This window comes from Thamnophis sirtalis, unplaced genomic scaffold (assembly GCF_051295495.1).
Source record: "Thamnophis sirtalis isolate CommonGarterSnake01/CBP01778 unplaced genomic scaffold, rThaSir2_p1.2 scaffold_8, whole genome shotgun sequence".
NCBI lineage: Eukaryota > Metazoa > Chordata > Lepidosauria > Squamata > Natricidae > Thamnophis > Thamnophis sirtalis.
The window spans coordinates 14,553,770-14,580,711 of NW_028261388.1; the positions used below are offsets into that span (position 1 = coordinate 14,553,770).

General features: G+C 39.3%; 1 protein-coding gene across 1 annotated transcript in view; it reads left to right on the forward strand.

The window, feature by feature from the left end:
* CNTN5 (contactin 5) overlaps window positions 1-26,942 on the forward strand; it is a 624,505-nt gene that overhangs the window by 473,312 nt on the left and 124,251 nt on the right. The window contains exons 11-13 of the mRNA XM_087721123.1: window positions 11,607-11,743; window positions 13,878-14,007; window positions 16,230-16,380. Of these exons, the coding sequence (XP_087577249.1) occupies window positions 11,607-11,743; window positions 13,878-14,007; window positions 16,230-16,380 (418 nt within the window). The remainder of the gene's footprint in view (window positions 1-11,606; window positions 11,744-13,877; window positions 14,008-16,229; window positions 16,381-26,942) is intronic.

Genomic DNA, 26,942 nt, shown 5'->3' on the forward strand with positions numbered 1-26,942 from the left:
AAGATCCAGGTTTGGCTGCTCATTTTCCACAAGTCAATGATCATTTCTACTCTTTCAATGGAGATTTAAAAAAACATTTATTATTGCTCTGATTTACACCCCCTCACTGTGTTCAGACAAGCAGCTCAAGTCAGTTAACGGAAATATAAAGTGCAATGCTAAAGATTAAAAATACAAAATGTATACTATTAAAAACATAGTGAAATGCTAAATGTTGAACAAGAGTGCAGGAGAAGATATGCTACAAAAGATCAAAACAAGTCTTCCCACACATCTGAATGACCAAATGAGATAATAAAAAATTGATTATGTTACAGATAACATGTATGTATGTATGTATGTATGTATGTATGTATGTAGGTAGGTAGGTAGGTAGGTAGGTAGGTAGGTAGGTAGGTAGGTAGGTAGATGATAGATAGATAGATAGATAGATAGATAGATAGATAGATAGATAGATAGATAGACAGACAGACAGACAGACAGACAGACAGACAGACAGACAGACAGATGAAAGGAAAAAGAAAGAGGAAGGAAGGAAGGAAGGAAGGAAGGAAGGAAGGAAGAGAGAGAGAGAGAAAGAAAGAAGGAAGGAAAGAAAGAAGGAAAGAAGGAAAGGAGGAAAAGGAGGAAGAGAGAAAGAAAGAAAGAAAGAAAGAAAGAAAGAAAGAAAGAAAGAAAGAAAGAAAGAAAGAAAGAAAGAAAGAATTTATATGAATACCTTACTTTGAACTCAGCCTGGAAACCAATGCAGATGTTTTTAGTCAGCATATGATCTTTGTATCCGATACCAATTAGCAACCTCAGGAAAGTGGAGGCCTTCAAGTCAATAGTCAGTAAAACTACTGGGCTGACTCCTGTAACTTCGCAGAGGAGCTCCTGAACTTGTCTTGAACGAAGTGTCTTGCTTCTTCCTAGGGTTGGAAGTCACTGATCCAATGTCACCCAGCTGATTTTGAGCCTAAGGCAGAACTAGAACCCATCTGCTCTTTGTTTCTGGCTGGTGCCTTACCAGCCACATCAAACTAGCTTTTATTTAGCAGCTTACCTTCTGCATTTTATCTTTATTATGCTTTCCAAGAATAGATTACATAGAACAGGGGTGTCAAACTCGATTTCACTGAAGGTCAAATCAGGGTTGTATTTGACCTCAGGGGGCCAGGGTGGGTGTGGCCAGCTTGACGTCACTCGTGCCAGGGGCGCCTGTGGTGGCCCAAGCGCTCTGCCAACGAAAATAGGCTTCCGAGCTCAGTTTTCTGCTGTGATGGCCTCCTGCAACCCTCTGCCAGTGAAAACTGAGATTGCGAGGGCTGCCCACAGCCCACACAAGCTCCATTTTCACTGGCGGAGGCACCACAGGCCAGTCTTCACTGCTTCCAGGGTGGCTCCACGGGCCAGATCTAAGCATCCTGCAGGCCGCATCCAGCCCCCGGACCTTTAGTTTGACACCCCTGACATAGAATATGTAGTCAGGATGGGATATAACCACGGTATAGAGTCTTAGCAACAAATCTAAATTTGGAAAGTGTTAAAAATGAGGCACTAAGCATAACTGTGCAAAGATATCCCATATCACAGCCTCAACCTGTCTATTCAGTGATAGTTGAGGATTTCCTGCCATCAATATTCTCAATATATAATTTTTCCTGCTCTTCTAAAACAGGCTGAACTTCAATCCCCAGATCCAATTCCAACAGCACCGCCATCTTGTGACAATTTAATTTTTGTTAGTTCACCCTCCTCAAATTTTGACAGCATTTAAAGCAGAGGTGGTCTTCAGCAGGTTCTGACCAGTTCTGGAGAACCAGTAGCAGAAGTTTTGAGTAGTTCGGAGAACCGGTAAATACCACCTCTGACTGGCCCCTACCTATTCTTTGCCTCCCGAGTCCCAGCTGATGGGGAGGGAATGGGGATTTTGCAGTAACCTTCCCCTGGAGTGGGGAGGGAATGGAGATTTCATAGTATCCTTCACACCCACCAAGCCACGGCCGCTTAGCCACGCCCACAGAACCACTGGTAAAAAAAATTGAATCCCACCACTGATTCAAAGGTACTGGCTGCTTTCTTGGTGTTGGATTATGAAAAGTGATAGAGCTGTATTTCATATGAAAGTTCCTCTTCCAAAGCCCCAGATGAATTCCCTCAGTGGCTTAATGGAACTGTTCCAGCTTTATGCACCCATGTCATCCCTCATTTACATTTCATTTTATCAGTCTGATTAAAAAAGACTTAGTATTAGGGACATATGGATTACTATAAATCTGATCAGTTTTACTCTTTCTAACCTGCCCTGTCAGGTTATTTTTATCATATTTTTTAAAAGATTTGTAAAAAGAATTGCTCAGGGTTCCAAGCAGGGGTGGGTTTCAAAACTTTCAGCAATGGGTACTCTGCCTGGTTGATGGGTGGGCATGGCCATGGTGGGCATGGCCTATTTGGCCTCCTGGCAGCAGAGGGGATGTTTTTGCTTTCCTCAGGCTCCGGAGGCATTTCTCAAGCCTCTGGGAGGGTGAAAACTGCCTGGGCTTCAGAATCCCTCCAGAGGCTGGAAACAAGTCCATTTCCAGCCTTCCAGAACTTCCGGGAGGCCTGTTTTCCCCCTCCCTGAGCCCCCGTGCAGGCCCTGCACTTACCTTGAATCCAAACCAGGCCACATGTAGACTCCTGGGAGGGGCGGGGTAGAATGGGTGGGGCCAGACAGGGGTGAGATTTGGAGGTTCTCCAAACTGGCCATACTTTTAGGTACAGGATCTCCCAAACTCGGGCGAACCTGTAGCAGCCCACCCCTGGTTCCAAGTAGCAGACCCTATGCAATCAAGCCTCTGAGGCCTAAGTGTTCCTCAAAGTAGAGGTTTATTAGGCATGTCAAGATGGCACATCTGGTGAAAACCTAACTCTGAAGCTCCCACAGTTTTCCTCACCCAAATTAAAAGTCAAAGTTCTTCCCCCGCCACCCCTCAGTCCAATTGTCCATCACATAGTCCCATCCGATCACAACCCCAACCCCAGTTGGTTCCACTCCTTGACTTCTCAGTACCTGGTGAGAATGAACTTGATTCCCAGGAGAAAGAATTTTATTTTGGCTACAAGTCCCCAGCTATCTACTGTATATCCCCCCTCCCCAGAGGTGGGCTGCTGGGGGTTTGCAGAGGTTCACTTTATCCTCTAGCTAGAATTCTGGTCAGTTCAGCGAACCCCCAAATGCCACTCCCGGCTGGTCATGCCCACCTCACCCTGCCCCTTCCACCCTGCCACTCACAGGAGTCTCCACACGGCCCGTTCCATCATGCCCATAAGTTCAGGGCCCGCACGGAGACTCAAGGAGGGGGGAGAAACGGGCCTCCTTGAAGTTCAGAAAGTTCGGAAACAGGCCTGTTTTTCCAAATAAATTTTTGAAAACAGATTTTCAGCTTGAGAAAAATATAAGCAACACTCTTCATGAAGTCTTAAGTTTGCCTCAGAAGAATTGAGGTTTTATTGATCTCAAAAAATATATATTGTGAATTTCTTTGGCGTTTGGTAGCAATACTATTAACCAGAGTTTTCAGCTTTCCTTCCTTCCTTCCTTCCTTCCTTCCTTCCTTCCTTCCTTCCTTCCTTCCTTCCTTCCTTCCTCCCTCCCTCCCTCCCTCCCTCCTTTCTTTCCTTCCTTCTTTCTTTCTTTCTTTCTTTCTTTCTTTCTTTCTTCAACCACCTCCTTTCCCTTTCTTCCCCCTCTCTCCTCCTTTCTATTTCTCCTTCCTTTCCATACGGCTGCATCTCCTTCTTTTTGGTTTTCAAATAAAACTTAGTTAACAGCCTCCCATGGGCATTGTATCATATCTCCTTGCCTTAGGGCCACTGGTTTGTAAATAATCAACCATCCCTTTACCCTCTGGGTAGCTTCAAACTGGGTTTTTGGATTACAGCTGGCACTGGGAGAAACACTCTGATTTGCATTCCTCCTTCAGTACTAGCTCTTCCATCTTCCTCAGTCATGCTCAGTTTGTCAGCTGGATTTGATCCAGCTCATAGGAGATGCTCTTGGCGATGCCTGGAATGCACCCAGGCGGCCCTGTCTGCTTTTCTGTAATCACAGGTTAATTTGATTCCCCATCATATCTAATGCAAAAAAAGCAGATGTATTCGGATTGTTTGATGCAGCTGACAATTTGGAATGATCATTTCATCTGTCTCACCCACTTGGCATGACATGCCTCCCTGCTAGTGATAAAAAATGACTTCCTGTTGGATGCTGCTAGGCCTACACTGATTTGTCCATTCAAATCCACCCTCCTCATCATATTTTCTTTCTTTCAACAACAGTGAGTAGAATAGAATAGAATAGAATAGAATAGAATAGAATAGAATAGAATAGAATAGAATAGAATAGAATAGAATAACAGAGTTGGGAGGAACATTGGAGGTCTTCTAATACAACCCCCTGCTTAGGTGGGAAACCCTACACCATTTCAGACAAATCTCTTAAAAACTTCCAGTATTGGAGCATTTATACTTTCTGAAGGCAAGTTGTTCCACTGATTAATTGTTCTCAGGAACTCTCTTTAGTTCCTGAGAAGTTCTTCCTGAACTCCCAGGAAATTTCTCCTTAGTTCGAAGTTGCTTCTCTCCTTATTAGTTTCCACCCATTGATTCTTGTCCTGCCCTCAAGTGCTTTGGAGAATAGCTTGACTCCCTCTTCTTTGTGGCAGCCCCTGAATTTGTCTCCCCTTCCCCCATTATTCAGACTCTTATTAATTGTGGCCCAATAAGTGACTTTTAAATAATCTCATTGAATGTCTGAATGCCTCTTTTGGTCACAATATTTAAAAAAGAAGTTGAGACACTGGAAAGAATGCAGAGAAGAGCAATTAAGATGATTATGCGGCTGGAGGCTAAAACGTATGAACAACAGTTGCAGGAATTGAGATGTCTAGTCTAGGGAAAAGAAGAATTAGGAGTGACATGATAGCAGTCTTCCAGTATTTGAGGCGATACCACAAAGATGAGAGGGGTCAACCTATTTTCTAAAGCACCAGAAGGCAAGACAAAAAAAAAAAAATATGAAAAATAATCAAGGAAAGAAGCAATCAAGAACTAAGGAGAAATGCCTTAACAGTGAGAACAATTAACCAGTGGAATGGCTTGCCTTCAGAAGTTGTGGCTACCCCATCATTGGAGGCTTTTAAGAAAAGATTGGACAGTCACCTGTCTGAAATGGTATAGGGTCTCAGCTGAAGCAGGGGGTTGGATTAGCAGACCTTCCTACTCTGTTATTCTATGTTAGTCTATGCCTATATTTCAGATGAAAGTTTCTAAAAAATATTTTAGAGGCCTTCCCTAAGGTAAAGATAAAGGTTCCCCCGCACATGCATGCTAGTTTTTTCCGGTTCTAGAGGCAGTGCTCATCTCCCTTTCTAAGCCGAAGAGCCAGCGCTGTCCATGGTCATGTGGTTGGCATGACTAAACGTTGAAGGCACATGGAGTGCTGTTACTTTCCCACCAAAGTGGTCCCTATTTTTCTACTTTTTTATGTGCTTTCGAATTACTAGGTTGGCAGAAGCTGGGACAAGTAATGGAAGCGCACTCCGTTATGTGGCACTAGGGATTCGAACCGCTGAACTGATTGACAAGCTCAGCGTCTTAGCCACTGAGCCTCAGAGGCCTTCCTGCCCGGCCATTAAAAACAGGAAAACTATAAGCTTCTTTTTCCTGCCTTATTGCCTTAACTTTGCTTTTTCTTGCCTCCAGCCTTTGAGTCAGACAGACTCAAACCATCCTTAGCTGTTGTGATGTAAACAGTGTTTTTCAACCTTTTTTGTGCAAAGGCACACTTTTTTCATGAAAAAAAATCACGAGGCACACCACCATTAGAAAATGTTAAAAAAAATTAACTCTGTGCCTATATTGACTATATATAAAGTAATTCTCCCACGGCACACCTTACACTATGTCACGGCACACTAGTGTGCCGCGGCACAGTGGTTGAAAAACACTGATGTAAGATATTCTCATTGATTCCAATATTAACCAAGGGCATGCTCAAAGTGTAGAACATTGACTGAGTATTGTCACCCATTCCTTTTAAACGACTTGTAATAGAGAGAATAGTGGCCAAATATCTATCAGGAGTGTGGGACCACAAATTTCAATGCTGCTACATTTTTCTACTGATTTATCAATGATTGAGAAATTCTTTAACTGGGCAGGGCATAAACTAAACTCATGCCAGACTTCTGGATGATTATCAGGTTAAGTGTGCCAATTAAGTTCTAACTTGTCCATATCTGCATGAATGGCATGGCTACTATATTGGCAATAAAATGCAAAGAGAAAACATATTGGAATATGATATATTAATCAAAACCAGAGCCATATGGGTGAAATGAACTCCTCGGTAAAATACTAGAGCAGACCATGACGCAGGTTCCTAAACTCTGCTAACTCTCAAAGGCTGATCCAATCTCCCATAGGGATCCTCTAAATCAGGGGTGTGAAACTACTGGCTCGCGGGCCAGATGTGTCACCCACTGGACATGCGCACCCCTGGTTTTGTGAAGGGGGAAAAGTTGCAATACATCACATGACGACAATGTGTCATCGCGAGTTTTACACTCCTGCTCTAAATCCATATGCCAAGGCTAATAATGGTCCTTTAAAAAAAAAAACGGCAATCAAAAGTACCACTACAAAACTCATTTCAAGGTTGGTACCTTTGAATTATTTCGAACAGTATTTTAGTAAACCCGTGCCAAGAAAATAGTCCAGGCTGAATGTTTTGTCAGGATTAACTTAATGTTCTCAAATAGATTTAATTAAAGCGAACAATTGACTGATATGTTTAGTCTCATTAATTTTTGCTTGGTCTTAAATTGTGAATAATGTGGGGTTTTTTTTTTCCAGACTGAAGTGTTTGCTTGAGCAGTCTTTCATACAACAAGAAAATTGTTTAATGCTTGCAATTTACTATAATTATGTTAATAATTTCTCAATTGTATATTTTTTTTGTTTTGACAATATTTGACTATTATTGTTGAGCATAACAAATGATTTATACTATCAATTTGATTTTTTTACCCCAATTATTTGAATTACATGTTTAAATCTGATGAAACAATTCTAAATACTTTTCAGTAGGATTTATGCATGGCACACTGTGTCTCTTGTTCATTAACTTGAATGTCTTCAGGTCAAGCAGAATGTGGAACATTTATTATTTTATTTTATTTTATTATTTTATTAATTTATTTTATTATTTTATTAATTTATTTTATTATTTTATTAATTTATTTTATTATTTTATTAATTTATTTTATTATTTTATTAATTTATTTTATTTTATTTATTTTACTATTTTATTATTTTATTTTATTTATTTTATTTTATTATTTTATTTTATTATTTTATTTTATTATTATTTTGTTATTTTGTTATTTTGTTGTTTTTTTGTTATTTTGTTATTTTGTTATTTTGTTATTTTGTTATTTTGTTATTTTGTTATTTTGTTATTTTGTTATTTTGTTATTTTGTTATTTTGTTATTTTGTTTTGTTGTTTTGTTGTTTTTTTGTTATTTTTTATTTTGTTATTTTATTTTATTTATTTTATTTATTTTATTTATTTATTTATTTATTTATTTTATTTATTTTATTTATTTTATTTATTTTATTTATTTTATTTATTTTATTTATTTTATTTATTATTTTATTTATTTTATTTATTTTATTTATTTTATTTATTTTATTTTATTTATTTTATTTATTTTATTTATTTTATTTATTTTATTTATTTTATTTATTTTATTTATTTTATTTATTTTATTTATTTTATTTATTTTATTTATTTTATTTATTTTATTTATTTTATTTATTATTTATTTAATTTAATTTAATTTAATTTATTCAATTTATTCAATTTATTCAATTTATTTAATTTATTTATTATTTTGTCAAACACGTATTAGACAACATACATATGTATAAACATGATTTTGGATACATGAAATGGATATGAATAAAAAGAAACATTAGGACAGGGATGGTAGGCACGTTGGTGCACTTATGCACGCCCCTTACAGATGTGTCATGTCCCCACCCGGCTTAGCGAAGGGGGGAAAAGTCCCAATATGACACATGACACTGCCGTGATGATGCAAGTTCTCTTAGCACACCACCCGCTATTCTTTCTCTCTTTCTTTTTCTTCGTGACTCACAAAACAATTTAATGTACATAAATTCATATATTACTTAAGGATGAGATTTTTCTTTCTAATTTCAGTTATTTTGATTAATGTACTCAGATATCGATCTCTTGGTAGCAGAAAAAAGTGGTATGGCTTACGACAGATCTGCTACTATATTAGATTCATAACAGAATAACAGAGTTGGAAGGGACCTTGGAGGTCTTCTAGTCCAACCTGCTTCTCAAGCAGGAAACTTGTTATCATTTCAGACAAATGGTTGACCAATCTCTTCTTAAAAACCTCCAAACAACCACAACTTCTGAAGACAAATTGTTCCACTGATTAAATTGTTCTAATTGTCAGGAAATTTCTCCTAAGTCCTAGATTGCTTCTCTCCTTGGTTAGTTTTCACCCTTTGCTTCTTGTCCTGCTTTGGAAAATAAGTTGACCCCCCCCCCCTCTTCTTTGTGGTAGCTCCTTAGATATTGGAACATTGCTATCATATCATCCCCTAGTCCTTCTTTTCACTAAACCCAATTCATGATGGATTTTTGAAGCAAGATTTTGAAATCAATCAATATGGTCTTACATTACTAGTCAATTTTTGCTGGACAAATCAGTGCATATAAATATCCATAATTGAACAGACCTTATTCCCATCTAGGTAAGGCTGTTCTATTTGTTATAACCATAACTGACACGCAGAATAGGAATGGCTTTCTTGAAGCTATTTAAACTCTAATTGAAGACTGGCCAAATACCAAATAGCTTATGTGATTCATTTTTAAGTTCAGTCCAGTGTAATAACAGTTATTAAAGTGCTCCAGTGATCTCATTCCATCCAAAATAGATCCTTCGCTGTGTTGGTTATCAATTACCGACTTACACTGCCAAATATCTTATTTGGCACTCCATGATATTCAGGCGTCTTAACCTGTTAGACTTCAATGTCATATAGAAGAGATTTAAACACTCTTCAGCAATTTGGATTAATGAGTTAAGCCTTATTAATTTGAAAAAGCTTATTTTTCCTTGGCAGCTAGTATCAATAACATACAGATGTTCTGTGGCTTTCACCATCAGCTGTCATTGCTAAAGCCTTATGAGGTGAATAGAGTTTGGAGTTAGCCTCATAGCTGGAGATTTCTACAAAACAGAAAATTAAGACTGAGAAATTTTGCTTAAGTAAATGTTTTGTAAATGACATGGAATCCAGAGATTCAACTGTGAAACTAGATTGGTTGGATCATTCTAAATAAGGGGTGAAATCCAGCAGGTTCTGACAGGTTCTAGAGAACCGGTAGTGGAAATTTTGAGTAGTTCGGAAAACCGGCAAATGCCATGTCTTGCTGGCCACCGAGTGGGGTGGGAATGGAGATTTTGCAGTATCCTTCCCCTGCTACGCCCACCAAGCCACGCCCACCAACCATACCATGCCCACCATAATGCCCGTAGCATCCCACCCCTGTTACAAGGTCTCTCCCAACTCTGTTAATCTGTTAATCTTCCCATCCCCCAGAGCAAAAGGAAGGCAAGTAATTAAAGTAATTCAGATGTCTGCAGCCTTTTCATTCTTTTACTGTAGAATTGAATCTCAACCACAAAAAATGGCAATGGATAAAAAAGGAGGAACTAACAAAACAAGGGGGGAGGAAGCATCTGCACACCTTTGAAGGAGTGGTTTCCTTTGAACAAGTTTTGTGCAAAACATACCTTTGTTAAACAACTTTGAACAACTATAAACAAAGTGAGCTCCTACTATGTTACACCTTTACACCAGCTAAACTTCATAGAGCAGTTAGGCGTACCTTAGTCTGAAGTGCAATGTGCATATTATGATTAAATAAGTACATCCTAAAGGGGAAATCAGACTTTAGGTACCAAATAATGCAACAATTTGTCTTGGATAGTGTTGGGCAGTCAATGGTCTTTGTATCTAAGTACAAAATTGTTGTTGTTAGTTGCAAAGTCTTGTCCGACCCATCGCGACCCCATGGACAATGTTCCTCCAGGCCTTCCTGTCCTCTACCATCCTCTGGAGTCCATTTAAGCTCACGCCTACTGTTTCGGTGACTCCATCCAGCCATCTCATTCTCTGTCGTCCTGTTCTTCTTTTGCCCTCAATCTTTCCCAGCATTAGGCTCTTCTCCAGTGAGTACAAAGTACTAAGCACTAAGTACATTTCCTGTTTGTTCTCTTTTAGAGTTCTACTTTTCCCTATTTCTGCTTGAGTTAACAAATTCACCTGCAGTCACTAACTGGACTAAATTTAGTCCATCATAATATTTGCCAATAGGTGCTACAGCTGCCTTATTTTGAAACTTTCCATTGCTTCAAAACCTGAGCTCTCCGTGGGCAGAGGCAGCATGACAAAATGGGGAGGTTTTTTTTCACAGTTGAAACAGCATGAAATATGCTATTTCTGGCTTGAAATCCATATCACAGTTAACAGCATCCATATATCTCACATAGTGATGATATCTTTGCTCTTCTGGCCCTTGCTTACAATAATGATGTTACCACCCAAAGACATTTAATCAACACCATCCCCATCATGCCAGGACATTTTGAGTTTCACTTTGTTACCTCATGGAGTTCAGCCACTTCTAATTGATCAGCTTGTGTCTGACCCATTGCTGGAAAAATGCACAAAAGTACCACCAATCCTTATTACCAGTAATATTTGATCACCTAAATTGGTCATATATGTTCACTAATTGGTTTAAAGCAGTGTTTCTCAACCTTACGAGCTTGAAGATGCATGGACTTCAATTCCCAGAATTCCCCAGCCACCCATGGAGAATTGAAGGCCGCACAACACAATACCAAGGTTGAGAAACACTGTTTTAAAGTATCAGTTAAAAGCAGGGGTGAAATCCAGCAGGTTTTGGAGAATCGGTAGTAGAAATTTTGAGTAGTTCGGAGAACCGGTAGCGGAAATTTTGAGTAGTTCAGAGAACTGGCAAATGCCACCTCTGGCTGGCCCCCGAATGCGGTGGGAATGGAAATTTTCCAGTATTCTCTCCATGGATTGGGGTGGGAATGGAGATTTTGCAATATCTTTCCCCTGGATTGGATTGGGAATGGAGATTTTGCAGTATCCTTCCCCTGGATTGTCGTGGGAATGGAGATCTTCCAGTATCCTTCCCCTGGATTGTGGTGGGAATGGAAATTTTGCAGTATCCTTCCCCTGGATTGTGGTGGGAATGGACATTTTGCAGTATGCTTCCCCTGGATTGGGGTGGGAATGGAGATTTTCCAGTATCCTTCCCCTGGGTTGGGGTGGGAATGGTGATTTTTCAGTATCCTTCCCCTGCCATGCCCACCAAGCCATGCCCACCAAGCCACACCCACAGAACCGATAGTAAAAAAAATGAATTTCACCACTGGTTAAAAGTTCCACAATATTAATCACCGGGATCTTCTGTCATTATTGTTATTGTTGGCAGCATATCCACACTGGACAGAGAGGCTGAACGATACCCAGTTAGACAGTGGGGATCAACTTCAGTGGGAGTGCAGAGCTTCTGGAAAGCCAAGGCCAACTTATCGCTGGCTCAAAAATGGGAATACTCTACGGCCAGAGGTAAGTATGCTGTAGTTTTATTTGCTTTCAGGTTGTCTTTAGGACAGGGGTCTTCATACTTGGCAACTCTAAGACTTCTGGACTTCAGCTCCCACAATTCCCCAGCCAGTATGGCTGACTGAGAAATTCTGAGAGTTGAAGTCCAGAAGTCTTAAAGTTGCCAAGTTTGGAATGACCTGTCTTAAAATATGGTCTTGGGCTCAGATGCCAATTGAATCAGGAAGTAAAACAATGATATATTTACTGTCATTCTAAAGCAGGAGGCAGAACATTTTCCAAGTGGATATATTCGGAGTAGATGGGGAAAAAATATGAGGTGATCACAAAAAAATAGCTTTGATTTAAATAACATTAGCATAAATTAATTATGGGGAATATGATTACTTCCTATGTATTTAAGAATTCTTCTCATTTTTCATATTAGCATTCTAATTTGTTGGCAGCTGTTGAAAGAGCTCTGATCTTTCAAGTAGCTTAGGGGCCTTAATTAAGTTTCCTTTTTTAAAAAGACTAACAGATATTTTTGTTATGGCTTGTTTGTATCACCTGTTACGAATCCATACTTTTTCTTTTTTTTTGAGCTTTAGATCTGTGGCATCCTAAATCTGTATCTTTTTTCTTTCTTTCTTAAAGTGTGTGTGAAAACCCACAATAATCTGTAGAGCTACTTTTTTAATTTGTGCATTTCCTTTTATATATTTTATTATTTTAGGTGCCCTGTGTCATAAATTTCATGATGAGAAGCAATCGAGAAAATAGCCATTCAACAACCATTTACTCCTCCTTCTTCCTTATCACTAATAAAACAGAAACTACTAGTTGCACTCTGAAGTCTTCTTATTGCAAACAAATACTTTTTTTAAAAAAATCAACTTTTCTTTATCTTGAACTAATAATTTAATGTTAAGATTTCCATTATATTGTGGCATCAAAAGTGTCATCTGTTGTACACTTCACAACTCCTAATAAAATCAGTTCTTGGCCACAAAATAGTTGGTTATGCTTATCTACATCTACATTCTTGTGTAGTAAATTATTGCAATCCGTTTATAGATACCCGTATCTATAAATGGATTGTAATCCTTTAGCACAGAAGCATTTAGTTTCACCCGCAGGTATAAATATTGTTAGAAATCCATCTCTTGTATCCCATTGCATTTTATTGCAAGGTGTTCAAAGCAAAGTGTTTAAATACTCATGAAGAATGAACTCACTTCACTCATTCTGAAGTATCATTTTCATAGCTTTTCAGAGATAGCGAATTGTTTTCTTCAACCCCTTTTCACAATAATGGCATCTCAAAGATGATTCTCTCTCCCCTCAAAACTGTGTGCCACCTCGAATGAAAAGGCATATATGTAGCACCAGCTTTATTGAAAAACCATCATACCTTAAAATCCTACTGTATATCATTTATTTTCTGCCAAGACGGAACACTAACCAAGAAGTCAAAGGCTTATTTTCTTAGCTCAGATGAGTGCTCTGCTACAAAAAACAAAATTTCATATTTTTATTGTCACTCAGTAGGGATTCCTTGCTTATTCCGAAGCAGCAAGTTAAATTTGTTCCAGTTCTATAATACTTACGATACCAAAACATTATGCATCATGTTAGCTATATATTACAGTCTGCTTGACAATGTTCCTGTCTTTGTAATTCTGGACAGTAATGACAAATGGAACAAACTAACTAAACAATCAAATCCTCACTCAACTACCATAATAGTCTGTGCTTGGTTTGGCTCACTAACTACATAAGACAGTCCTATATTTTTTTTTCCCTTCAAGATTAGCATGTTAGTAGCTCTGAATAATTGCTAATAGCAATAAAGAATCAGAACAGTAAAGTTCTGTATAGCCACCAAAGTCTCATTTTTAAACATGAGCAAGGATGATCCTCAGGTATGCAGTTTTAAGCACCCAAAAATATTTTAAAATGGTCACAAAGTTTAAAAAAAAGATAAAACAATGGAAAAACTGTCAACATGGCAGTCAGTAAGCTCTTTTAATACATGTTAAGCGCATAACTGTGTCATTCCCTCTGCTGCCATCATTGCTTGAGCTAAAGCTGAGAAGCCCATAAATATTCCTTCTGTTCTTTGCTTTTGTAGAATTATGTTTCTATTCCATTACAGAGCAGGATTGAGATGGTTAATGGTATGCTGATGATCCACAGTGTTAATCAGTCAGATGCTGGAATGTATCAGTGCGTAGCAGAAAACAAGCATGGAGCCATCTATGCCAGTGCTGAACTGAAGATTTTAGGTTTGTATTTAAGGCTGTTATTTTTTTTTCCATTCATTTCATAAGACTACAGTGTTGTTCCAGAGTCCCAAAAGAATGAACTGAAGTGTCCATCTAGTTATACAGGTAGTCTTCAATGTAGGACGACAACTTTCTGTTGCTAATAGCAATAGCAGTTAGACTTATATACCGCTTTACAGTGCTTTTACAGCCCTCTGTAAGTGGTTTACAGAGTCAGCCTATTGCTGGGCTGGGTCCTCGTTTTACCCACCTCGGGAGGATGGAAGGCTGAGTCAACCTTGAGCCTGATGAGATTCGAACTGCCAAATTGCAGGCAGGCAGGCGGCAGGTAGCGGAAGTAGCCTGCAGTACTGCACTCTAACCACTGTCCCACTGCAGCTAGGCAAGCCAGTTGAGTTTTGCCCCACTTAGCAATCTTTCTTGCAACAGTTGTTAAGGGAATTAGCAATAGCAGTAGACTTATATACCGCTTCATAGGGCTTTCAGCCCTCTCTAAGCGGTTTACAGAGAGTCAGCATATTGCCCCCAACAATCCGGGTCCTCATTTTACCCACCTCGGAAGGATGGAAGGCTGAGTCAACCCTGAGCCGGTGAGATTTGAACCGCTGAACTGCTGATCTAGCAGTAGCCTGCAGTGCTGCATTTAACCACTGCGCCACCTTGGCTCTTGCGGAAATTGTTAAGTTAGTAACACAGCTGTTAAGTATATCTGGATTCCCCGTTGACTTTGCATATCAGGAAGTCCCAAAAGGCGATCGCCCAACCCCGCATGACCCTGCAACTGTAACAAATGCATGCCAGTTGCCAAGCATCCAAGCTTTGATCACATGGCCATGGGGATGCTGTAATGGCCATAAGTATAAAAAAATGGTCAGAGGCAGTGGTGGGATTCAAATAATTTAACAACCGGTTCAACCAGGGTCAGGTTGGCTGTCGTGGGAGGTGTGGCCCATCCCCATCCTCCGCAGCACATGTGGGACAAGCCTCCTGCAATGGCCAACCTGACCCTGGGCAAACCAATTTTTAAATCCCTTCCGCCGACCCCACCCCCCACCCCGCCAGCTATCAAAGTGGATCCTAGGTGCTGCGCTGCAATGGAGAAACAGGAAATAAATGGAGCAGCCAGCATGAGGGAAAGAGGAGGACCAGGGAGAAGGAAGAGGGAAAGCGGCCTTCTCCTCTCGTGCCCGCCGCTCATTGCCCATTTCTCCATTGCAGCACAGTGCCCAGGATCCACTTTGATAGCAGGGGTGGGTAATTTAACAACCAGTTCTCTTGAACCGGTGTGAACCGGCTAAATCCCACCACTGCTCATAGATCATAGGTCACTTTTTTCAGTGCTGTTGTAACTTTGGACGGCCACTAAATGAATAGTTGTAAATCAAGGACTACCTGTACATCTTTTGACAGTTCTTTAAAGGGAAAAAAAGGTAAAATGGAAATGTTATAAACAAATCAACCATGTGAAAGCCGAGTCAATGCTCCAAGCTGAGTTATATTTCCGATATACATATGAATGGGAATAAATTATTGTTATTATTATATCACACTTAAAAACTTAGTGCAGAACAGAAATAAATATAAATTCAAGAGTTGCTCTGAGTAGAGCAGCCAATAAATTTGATTTAAAAATAAAGGCATTTTAATGAAGTAAATACAATGTAGCTAGCTATATTGAAAAAAAATAAGAGCTATCTTGTTGCCCTTATATCAACAAATCCAATAAATATTGCAGGCTTTCATCAATCAAAACTGTTCAATAGCACTAAGATTTATAAAGATTGAGATATACAATATATGGAATTAAACAAACCATTGTCATCAATATATAGAAATTACGGTATGTATTAAACTGCAAGCAGGTTTAAGTTTTCGGAAGTGTTCTAGCTATGAAATGTGTCCATTGGAATAGATGTTATTAGATCCTTTCCTCCTGTCATTCTTGACCAATCTTTCATTTCTTTATTTCACTCATAAATAATGCAGTTATAGCATGAAAGAATATTTAATGGGTAAGATAAGGTTGGTAAGATTAATGGGTCTCAGTCCATCCTCATATATTACATACATACTTTGTTTAACAGCTATATGATTTTGCATTATAAAGACATTTCATATGGGAGAGTCAACTAACCAACCAAGGTGATGTCCCATCTTTGAAAATATTTCTTGGCGTAATGGACTTGGATGGTTCCATTGAGATTGATTTCTTTTCTCAATAGCTTCTGCTCCAACTTTTCCCCTGAGTCAACTGAGGAAAACCATTATTATTACCAAGGGCCAAGAAGTCACTGTGGACTGCAAACCACAAGCTTCTCCCAAACCAACCATTGGGTGGAAGAAAGGAGAAAAAAACATTCGAGAAAATAAAAGGTCAGATGTCCATTCATTCATGTTTACCTTTGACTTCCATCAGTGTTTGCGAAGAAAAGATAAAGCACAAGTATATTTCATCAGCAAGTTTGGGCTATGGGATATTTTACATTATATATAAAAATGGTGTCTCGTCATTTTTACAATGAAGTTTCATATATATTGTCCATGATTGGCAAGAGTCTTGATTTAGAAGGAAGGCGTGGATCTTCTTCTCAAGGGACCTTCTCAAGGGAAGAAGTTTATTTGGAATTTTTTGAAATTCCAAATGATCAATTCTAAATAATCACATTTCCTTCCAGCAAATATTGACAGCAAGATCCAATTAGGATTGGTAATTGGGACCAGAGGTTTAATCTTCTAAGCTTTTGGACTTGTGCTGGAGCCCATTCTCAGGGAATCTTTCTCTGTCTGAATGTGTGCTTTTCTGTGAGGCATATTTATGTGGTGCCTGGTTGGGTGTGCTTCCTATTGGTTGATTAGTGTGTTGATGGCCAACTATTGGCTGTTGCTTCCTTAGGCTGCCAACTCCTCGGCTCCTAGGTACCTGATGATCTGGTTCCTGCTGACTGACAAAAAGGCCTGTTTCCCAGGCTTCAATCAGTTTCCTGGCTATCTTTATACCTGCTCGTCCAACAATCTTAGTAGCTGCAAAACTGAAAACATGAAATATGTTCATTGCAATATCGACAGCAGTCATTATTTCTGCGCTTGTGTATTAGGTCCTAAGCAGGTTTTGAATCTATTTGTTCAATCCCGTCCCCTTTCTCCTACATTTCTTAACCTTCTCACTTCATATTATGATGCTATTTGTCTCCATAGTTTTTAATTAATCCCTTTTTGTTACCCAGAATAGCTCCCTAGCTTTTTCAAATTATCTTTTAAGATCAAGAAAAGTAAATGAAAAAAGAAAAAAAAATGCAAACAGTGATACAGACAGGGGAGAAAGGAAGAAAAAGAAATGTAAGGAAGTGACTTCTGATCTTTAGAACAGTTACAAATTTAGTGTCTCCCCTTTTTCTGTAAAATCATACATGATTCTTTTCTTCCCATAATTAGTCCTTTTTAATCAGCAAATCCATAAATCACCAGGTCATTCTTTCCCCATTTTTAGCACACAAAAAAAAAATCCATAAAAGGTGTCTATTCTTTTATTTTAAAAAAACAACTTGATGTATCACCGTTTGTGGAACATGTGGAACATTTCTGCAAATTCCACCATCTTCACTATCTACTCTCCCATTGTGGGAGTTCAGTATTTTTCATCTCTGTGCATATAATATACCCTCTCCTCCTTGTCTAGCTTGTTGATCTAAACCTCTTTATCCCTTCTACGCTGCCCTTCTGTAATGGATCTCTGGATGAGCTTGGGGGATAAGGGGAAAAGATGCCAACAAGGAAACCATCAGACAAGAGAGGGAGGAGCCCCCAGGGGCTTAATGGACAGAGAAAGAAATTTAGGAAGGACCCACAGTAATGGGTCTAGTAATTAAAGGTGACAGTGGGGAGTTTGGACTTTCAGACTTGCAACTTTCCATCACTCTGCTAAACACCTAATTCCCACAGCACTGTCTTATGCCTAAGGATATTTACTCATGTAGTAGGACTGTATTGTTATTATTCTCCTCTTCTTTTCTATTACCTCCTATTGGTATCTTATGATTTATCACTTTGTTTTTTGTATCTTATGATTGATGATTGTATATTTTGCTTCATCTTTATGATTATATTACTTTGTTGTTTGTATGTACATTGAGAAGTTATGCACCAGGGGCAAATTCCTTGGGTGTCCAGTCACACTTGGCCAATAAAGAATATTCTATTGTGTTCTATATTATATTCCATTAATATAGCCTTACAATACATTAGAATTAGTTCACCTTGTTATGTTTCCTGTCTGGTTTACCTGTAAGGACTGACACCTTATCACCTATATCTGTCTATCTGTCTGTCTGTCCATCTATCCTATATCTATCTGTCTGTCTGTCTATCTATCTATCTATCTATCTATCTATCTATCTATCATCTATCTATCTATCTATCTATCATCTATCTTTCTATCTTTCTATCTTTCTATCTTTCTATCTTTCTATCTTTCTATCTTTCTATCTTTCTATCTTTCTATCTTTCTATCTTTCTATCTTTCTATCTTTCTATCTTTCTATCTTTCTATCTTTCTATCTTTCTATCTTTCTATCTTTCTATCTTTCTATCTTTCTATCTTTCTATCTTTCTATCTTTCTATCTTTCTATCTTTCTATCTTTCTATCTATCTATTAATTTTTTTGTGCCGCTCATCCCCCTTATATGGCAATAAGTGGCTTACAGATTATGGCACATTATGGATATCTTCCAGATTTCTAGACTTTAACTGCTTAATTTTAATAATGTCTGTGCTAGATTGGGAATCTTGAGAGATGAAGTCCATACAACTAAGTAGCACCCAAATTTAGGAAGGTATGTTAATAGGAGGATTGAAGCTGGGCTTCAAATATTCAAGATATTCGCACAGACTAGGCCTCCTCCGGATTCCATCTGCCAGCTAATGTTGGCTGGCAACTCCCCGGGGAAGAGCCTTCTCTGTTGCAGCTCCAGCCCTCTGGAATGAGCTCCCCGTGGAGATCCGGACCCTTACTACTCTCCCGGCCTTCCACAAAGCCACGAAGACCTGGCTGCTCCAGCAGGCTGGGGGGCTGTTGAAATAGTCAGCCCCATGGGAACTATGAATGTTGTGTATTTTAAATTGTTGTTTGTCTATTGTCTTTTTATCCCCTTCCTTTGTTTATTGTAAGCCGCCCGGAGTCCTTCGGGAGTGGGCAGCATACAAGACCAATAAATTCAATTCAATTCAATTCAAGATATTTTACTCTAAGGGGTATCTAATTTTGCCTCCCCTCCCCCCCCCAAAAAATTCCTTTGTTGTGATTGTCTGAATTACCCTCTGAATTTTGCTACTAAACATTTGGTATGATAATTTCCAATTTAATAAAATTTGGATGCCGCCCACTCCCTAGGGACTCTGATAAAAGGGAAGAATACTTTAAGATACGCTTGGAGTAATTGTATTGATTTAATGTTAATTACTGTTAGAGCTTTAATTTTTGTTCCAAGAAAAAATGTATGTTTGCTAACTCTTTTTGTAGCTCTGAAAATTCAATTTTACTATGAGGAGAAGAGTTGCTTATTTTTTTACACGTAGAAAATAATTGCAGTATGCGCATGTATAGATATGGACAATCATATGTACACAAGCCCTATTTCTATTACGAGACAGCTTCACTTTGAAGTGGTCATATTATCTACACCAGGGGTGTCAAACTCATGTCGTCATTGTGGCATCACGTGACGTATTGGTACTTTCCCCCCTTCACTAAACCGGGCCTGAGCGTGACCAGCACGTGACGCATTTGCCCCGCGGGCTGGGAGTTTGACAGCCCTGATCTACGCTACCTACCTTCGGCTGCACCTGAAGCTCAATTACATATGATCTAGAAGTGTGTAAATCAGAAAAATAAGAAAGAGCGGTAGCTGAAATTAAATAACTTGAAATGAAAAATAGACCAATGTTGATTTTCATATCTTGTTATGGATTCGCAGAAACTCTACACTAACTTATCTGAACTTGATAGGATTTTTTTTAAAGATCTAGATCAGGGGTGGGTTCCAGATTCTTTTACTGCTGGTTCACTCAGGGACGCACTTTGGGCAGGCGCACGCTTGATGTGTGCTATGGGCACATGCTCAGTAGTGAAAACATTGCTTCTGTGCATGTGCTGAAGCCAAAAACAAGATGGCGGCATCTATGGTGCCGCCAATAGAACCAGTTCAGGAGCATGGACAGCCAAGTTATTACTTACTTGGCCAAACCGGGCCGAACCAGTAGGAACCCACCTCTGATCTAGATTTAGGTAATAGGTCTACTTGCTCAATAACTGAATATAGAGTTTAAACCAATGAACAGATTCTTTTCTCTCTCTCTCCGCTAACCTACAACTTTCACACATGCCCAAATGTCTTCTCATTTCTGAGCTTTCACACCAGCTCATTACTATCATTACATGACCATTAATTATATTTAAAATAAAATGATCCCAAATGAGTTTAGCAAAGGAAAATCTTATTGAGAGTCTATTATTACTTACTTTGCTCTGCAGAGGGGAAAAAAAAGAATGGGGTTCAATTATCTGCTTTTAGCTAACAAAACCCCTAATATTAGAAAGTCGGTGTCTTTTGGAAAAATGTAATGGGTTTGCTTTGGTTTATTAGTCTTTTCTGAAAATGAATGGCAATATCAGACCAAAACTGTTTGCATTTCAGGATGTGTGCTTCAATTTTATGGTGGATGATTACAAGCTGATTGCCAATCCTCAAACATTTAACTAAACCATATCAGCAGCCAACAAATCCCTCCTTTTAATGATTTCCAATCCAATAAATTCACAAAAAATGTTAAAAACGAACCAAAGTAATGCTCTGTAGCAGGGATGACCATTGAATTTTAGACTGGATGTTTGCCTTCCGAAGGACCACAGGAAATTGGAGTGACATGACCATTTTAGTTCCTATCTGTCCTGCATTTAAAGTAGAAAAGCAATGCAAAATGTGCCCCCAATTTTCAGCACATTCAGCCTGTAAGGTCCCAGAAGTTTCCCTGAGCCACCAAGATGCCAAAGAGAGTGTGACTCAAGATGAGGCTTGCAAAAAGATAAGCTCTTTATTTTTGGCCAAAGTTTAAAAAGGCCAAAGAGCAACAAAGATGATTAGGGGACTGGAGGCTAGATTATATAAAGAATGGTTGCTGGAATTGAGTATGTCTAGTTTAATGAAAAGATGGACTAGGGAAGGCATATTATCAGTGTCCCAGTATCTCCAGGGCTGCCACAAAGAAGAGGGAGTCAATCTATTCCTCAAAGCACCTGAGGGTGGAACAAGAAGCAATGGGTGGAAACTAATCAAGGAGAGAAGCAACTTAGAACTATGGAGAAATTTCCTGACAGTTAGAACAATCAATCAGTGAAACAACTTGCCTCCAGAAGTTGTGAATGCTCCAACACTGGAAACCATTAAGAAGATGATGGATAACCATTTGTCTGAAGTAGTTTAAGGTTTCCTGCCTGAGCAAGAGGTTGGACTAGAAGACCTCCAAGGTCCCTTCCAACTCTGTTATTCTATTCTATTCTATTCTATTCTATTCTATTCTATTCTATTCTATTCTATTCTTCTAAGAACTGGGTGTAAACTATTTCCAAAACAAAATGCATGTAAGGAATAGCCACACCTCTACGAGAGTGGCTCAGAATATTATATACATTTTACCCTGTTAGCGACAAAGTTTCCCAATCAGAGACAAAGGTTCATTACCAACGTGGATCTTTATCTTCAAAGGTTTCTTTGTTCAGGATGCTGCGCTAGGAGGAGACTCTATGGTGGGGGAACTGGACATCCAGTCAGCAGAGGAAAAAGGATGCTGTGCTAGGAGGAGACTCTATGGTGGGGGAACTGGACTTCTGGTCAGCTCAAGAATTGAATGGGGGGCTTCCGTTTAGACCCATTGTGGCTCTTTGAGGGTTTAAGGTTGCCAACCCCTGCCCCAGACAATCACTATTGGCTTTACTTCTCCACAGTAGAAACTGCTAACCACCTGAAATATCTTATATAAACTTCTGGGAACGCATTACTAGCGGATTCTCCTGATACCCAAGTGGTGGTTTATAGATAGTCTTTTTTTTAAAATAATAATTTTATTTTTTATTACATAGATAACATCACATAACAATAGAAAAAAACAGAGGGAAAAGGAGAGAGAAAAAAAACAGGGGGAAAAAACCCATCATCACATACAATATGTCATTTGATCACAGGTGCATCCCTACTACGTTTCCCCCCATATACACATCTCTCTGTTGTATATTTAATAGACACCACAATAACCTAGGGTTTAAAAAAAGGGGGGGATTTATAGATAGTCTTAATGTAAGAGAGAAGGTAATTCCACAGGACACTTGAGGGAAAACAAGGAGAGTATTCAATAATAAGATCTATTGAGAATTGTGTCATTGCTGCTGTTTTTTTCTCTCCTTCTCACATCAATCACAGTTTAATTGAGCTCTTTTAGTTTATAATGGAAATTAGAGATCTGGGTATCAGCGAGGAACAGAAAACCGTGGCAACTTTGACACTGCCGTAAAAATAAATTCCACAATAATTTCCTTCTTTCGGTTAGATGCAAGATATTAATTAGCCCTAATAATCTAGCGGCAGCATTAATTCCGAATCCTCTCGGGGAGCTGAAACTATTTTAATCAAAATGTTACTGCTTTAATTTGAGCGCCCCCTCTTTTGTGTTAGATCTACATGCTAACCTAAGGAGCCTTTGTGTGTGATACAAATGAACAAGCTTAGTGTGTTATGAGAATGAAGCAGGAGGCCAAAAGTTGGAAGTTTCCGGAGTTGTGTGGTGGTGACCATAAAAGCAAGCTAATATCAGTTGGGGATGCAAGCAGTGGCCTGCATATTATGATAGCTTTTTAATACCCATAAAAAAAAACTGCTCTCCCTTCTTTTGACTTTTATAGGAAGATTTACTGAGTGACAAGGATGAATAAAAAGCTATTCTTTCAGTGTTATCGGAATACCCTAAAAAGACTTCAAGCCACACAGTTTTATGATTCTATTAATACTTTGTGTCAAGGTTCCAAGTAACACCCCCAACGAAATAAGAATCCGAGACTTGAGGTTCCTCAAAGTTCCATTTTATTAGAGATGTCATATTGGCACATCTGGGAAAACCCGAATCTGAAAGTTTCCAGGTTTTCCCCACCCAAACGGAAGTTCAAGTCACTGCCCAGCACCCTCATGTCCATCATGTGGCTCAATCAGGCACTGTCCCAACTGGAGATGCCTCCCAGTCACACCCCTTCCAGGTGCAGGGCAAGACGTCCTTGACTCTCTGAGAAAGGAATGTTGTTATAACTATATATCTCCCATACTCCATACAATCCCCCGCTCCCATTTTCCCACAGTGCTAAATGTGGCAGGCCTGAAGGCCCCATGATAAAGATGGCTTCCAGGACTGACACTTCACTGCCTCCAGTTCTGATAACTTGCTGCATCTCAGATCAGCAGAGGTTTTAGGGGGTTACATCCAACAGAGAAAAATTAACAATGATGATTAATTGATTGATTGATTGGATAGATTGATTTATATTTCTCAGAGTCACCCGCTCTAGTAGACAAACATAATAACTTTTTATTACCAATGCTAAATATTAATTGTGGCTGTACAGCAAATAATATACTAGTTTTACAGACAGTCCTCAACTTGTTATTGATTGGTAAACAACCAGTCAAAATTCTAATGGGCCTGTAAAGCATTTCTGGCTATCATAAAATCTCATGTCATCTTTCCTTGCAGTCACGTATCAGCTTGGAAACTGGTTCAGTTTCAAATTGTTTTTTTTCCCCCACCAATTGCAAGATTATGTGACTGCGGTATGCAATGATTTTTCCAGTTTCCAGAAAAGAAATATCAAATTCAAAGAATGGGTTCACACTTAAATGACTAACCATCATGTGAAAAATCTGAGGGAGGGGAGGGAGGAGATTAGAGAAAAGGAGAGGATAAGAGGGGAGGGGAGGGGAGAGGACATGAGAGGAGAGGAGGGAAGGGGTGGGGGGAGGAGAAAGGTGGAGAGGGGAGGAAAGGAGAGGGGAGGAAAAGAGGGGAGGAGAGGACAAGAGAAGCGAGGAGGGAAGGAGAAGGTGGGGAGAAGGAGAGAGCAGAGGTGGGGAGGGGAGGGAGGAAAGGAGAGGGGAGAAGAAAGGACAAGAGAGGAGAGGAGGGAAAGGGAAGGGTGGGGAGGAGGAGAGAGGAGGGGAGGGAAGAAAGGAGAGGGGATGAGAGGAGAAGAGGGGAGGGGAGAGAACAGGAGAGGGGGGAGGGGAAGGGAGGGGAGGAGAACAGAGGAGAGGAGAGGTGGGGAGGGGAGGAAAGAAGAGGGGAGAAGAGGAGAGGAGAGGATGATGTATCACCACTATCTCATAATGATGTGCTACAAGAAAAGTAAGCTTTACATATATTTGCACTATATTATATTACATCATATTGTGGACTTCTTAGTACTCTAAGCTTGGTTGTTTACCTGCAGATGTTTCATTACCTAATTGGATAATATCAACATCAATTCAATCTGAGCAACAGATAGTCTCTTCTATTGCATGATGTCACTCAGAGAAGATATTCTGAAATGTTCAGGAGCTCATAGACTAAATATTCCTTAGCACAAAAACCGTCAACAATTTAACGATGATTTCCACAACATAGAAATCAAAGAGCCTTTTCATTCTAGATACCAATTATTCAGCAGTAAAAGCTTGTGTTATCTCCTCCATGCATAACCAATTACACTTGTACAATTCGTAGCACTCTGGGATTTAGTCGGAAGAGTGAGAATTGCTTCTTTATAATATTATGTTTATGCAATGAAAATTCTTTCATTAGCTGTATTTAGAAAATTATTTCTGACAGAACAAATGGTCCCATGCTAAGAAAGAAATGATTTTTAATAAATAGGAATTCATCTTCAACAGTGGCTGTCAGGGGTATACTAATTTTTTCTCTCTCTCTCCAAGATCACCTATTACAGGGTAAAGTTTCTGTTTTGTCTATGCCTTCAGCAATATGCATTTACCCTGGCATCATGCAAAACTAAGACTTGATATGGGAAGGAAAGTTATGTCAGTGATAGCAGGTATGATTGAAGTTCAGACTTTCTAATAAAACGTGGAGAAAGCAATCTCTTGCAATGTTGTATTTATATAACACTATGCTTGCAAATAGGGACATGGAGGCTCAGTGCTAAGACGCTGAGCTTGTCAGTCAGAAAGGTCATCAGTTCAGTGGTTCGAATCCCTAGCACCGCATAACAGAGTGAGCTCCTGTTACTTGTCCTAGCTTCTGCCAACCTAGCAGTTCGAAAGCATGTAAAAATGCAAGTAGAAAAATAGGAACCACCTTTGGTGGGAAGATAACAGAGTTCCGTGAGCCTTCGGCATTTAGTCATGCGTGCCACATGACAACGGAGACATCTTCAGACAGCACTGGCTCTTCGGCTTTCAAGAAAAGACTGGACAGCCATATGTCAGAAATAGTATAGGTCTCCTGCTTGGGCGGGTTGGACTAGATTAGGGGTATCAAACTCACAGCATCACGTTGTTATTACATGACATATCGTGACTTTTTTCCCCCTTCACTAAAACAGGGGTGGGTGTGGCCAGTGTGTGATGCATCCAGCCCACAGCCTGCAAGTTTGACACCCCTGAACTAGATGACCTAAAAGGTCCCTTCCAACTCTGTTATTCTATTCTATTCCGATGAAAGAAATGTCCTTTGTTTCTGGGTTCGGTTCCAAGTGGGGAAAAAGACACTGGAGACATGGAGGCTGCTTGGAAAGATGGTTTATTGGTGGACAGGACCACATGGCTTGAGTCCTGAACAGAAAAGGTGATCACATGCTTCAAGGTTGGTGGAGAAAAGAGAACGGAGGACTGAGATGCTGAGTCTCTGGTTTTATGCCCTCTCTGGCCTTTGATCTTAAGCTTGTATTCTGATTTGGTTGTCAGACTCCCATGGGGCGATGCAGGGGCAACTCTCTAGGCTGCGTTTTGAATCCAGGTTTGGTTGAGTTCTCAGATGCCATGTGGCGAGTTGGGTAAAGGGCCAATATTATCATGCCTTAATCCCATTTCCCTGGAGCTGAAGGGGAGAAGTCTTTATTATGTAAAGGGACTAGCTTGGCCTTCTTAATGGCCCATTGACAAAGTAGGGATGGGCAGGAAGCTACTGGCATCTATTCTTTCTTTAAAACATGTTTCTTTCTTTTCACAACCAGAGAAATATTCTGCCTTTTCAATATTTCCTAGGATATTTCATTTTTCTGGGAGAGGGCTGGGTGATAACTTCCTACAATTCTATAAGCTGATAAAACTACAGTAATAATACTGAAAATAGGGACATCGTCTGAAGCTAAATGTGAAGTTGGTGTTTCATATTTAACTAAGGGTCAAGACTAACTCTGATCATCTACATCTATTGACACATATTCCAATGCAGTAAATTTCCAAGGTGTCAAACTGGTGACCCATAGGCCACACCCACCCTGGCTCCACAAAGGCCAATAACGTCACAATATGTCACAATACATCACATGACGTGATCGCGTTTGACACCCATGCAGTAGATAAACAACTGTGACAACTGGAAATTGTAGTTACAACTCATCTGATGAGCACTAAGTTGAAAAAAAACCAATCAACAATTTATTTCTGGCCAGGATTACAAAAAAAAGATTTACTTATCATCACTTGATTCAAAATGGCGTTTTAAAAATCTAATTCTACACATGCATTCTTTTTTTCAAAAGAGAACAAAAAGAAGACAATTCATTGTGTTAACCATGTCATTTTAAAACAGCATCTGTTGACATAATTCATATATCTTAATCTAGATTTTTAACTCCCCATAGTTGAGAAGAAAATGACACGAGTTTATTTTAAATGGCAAT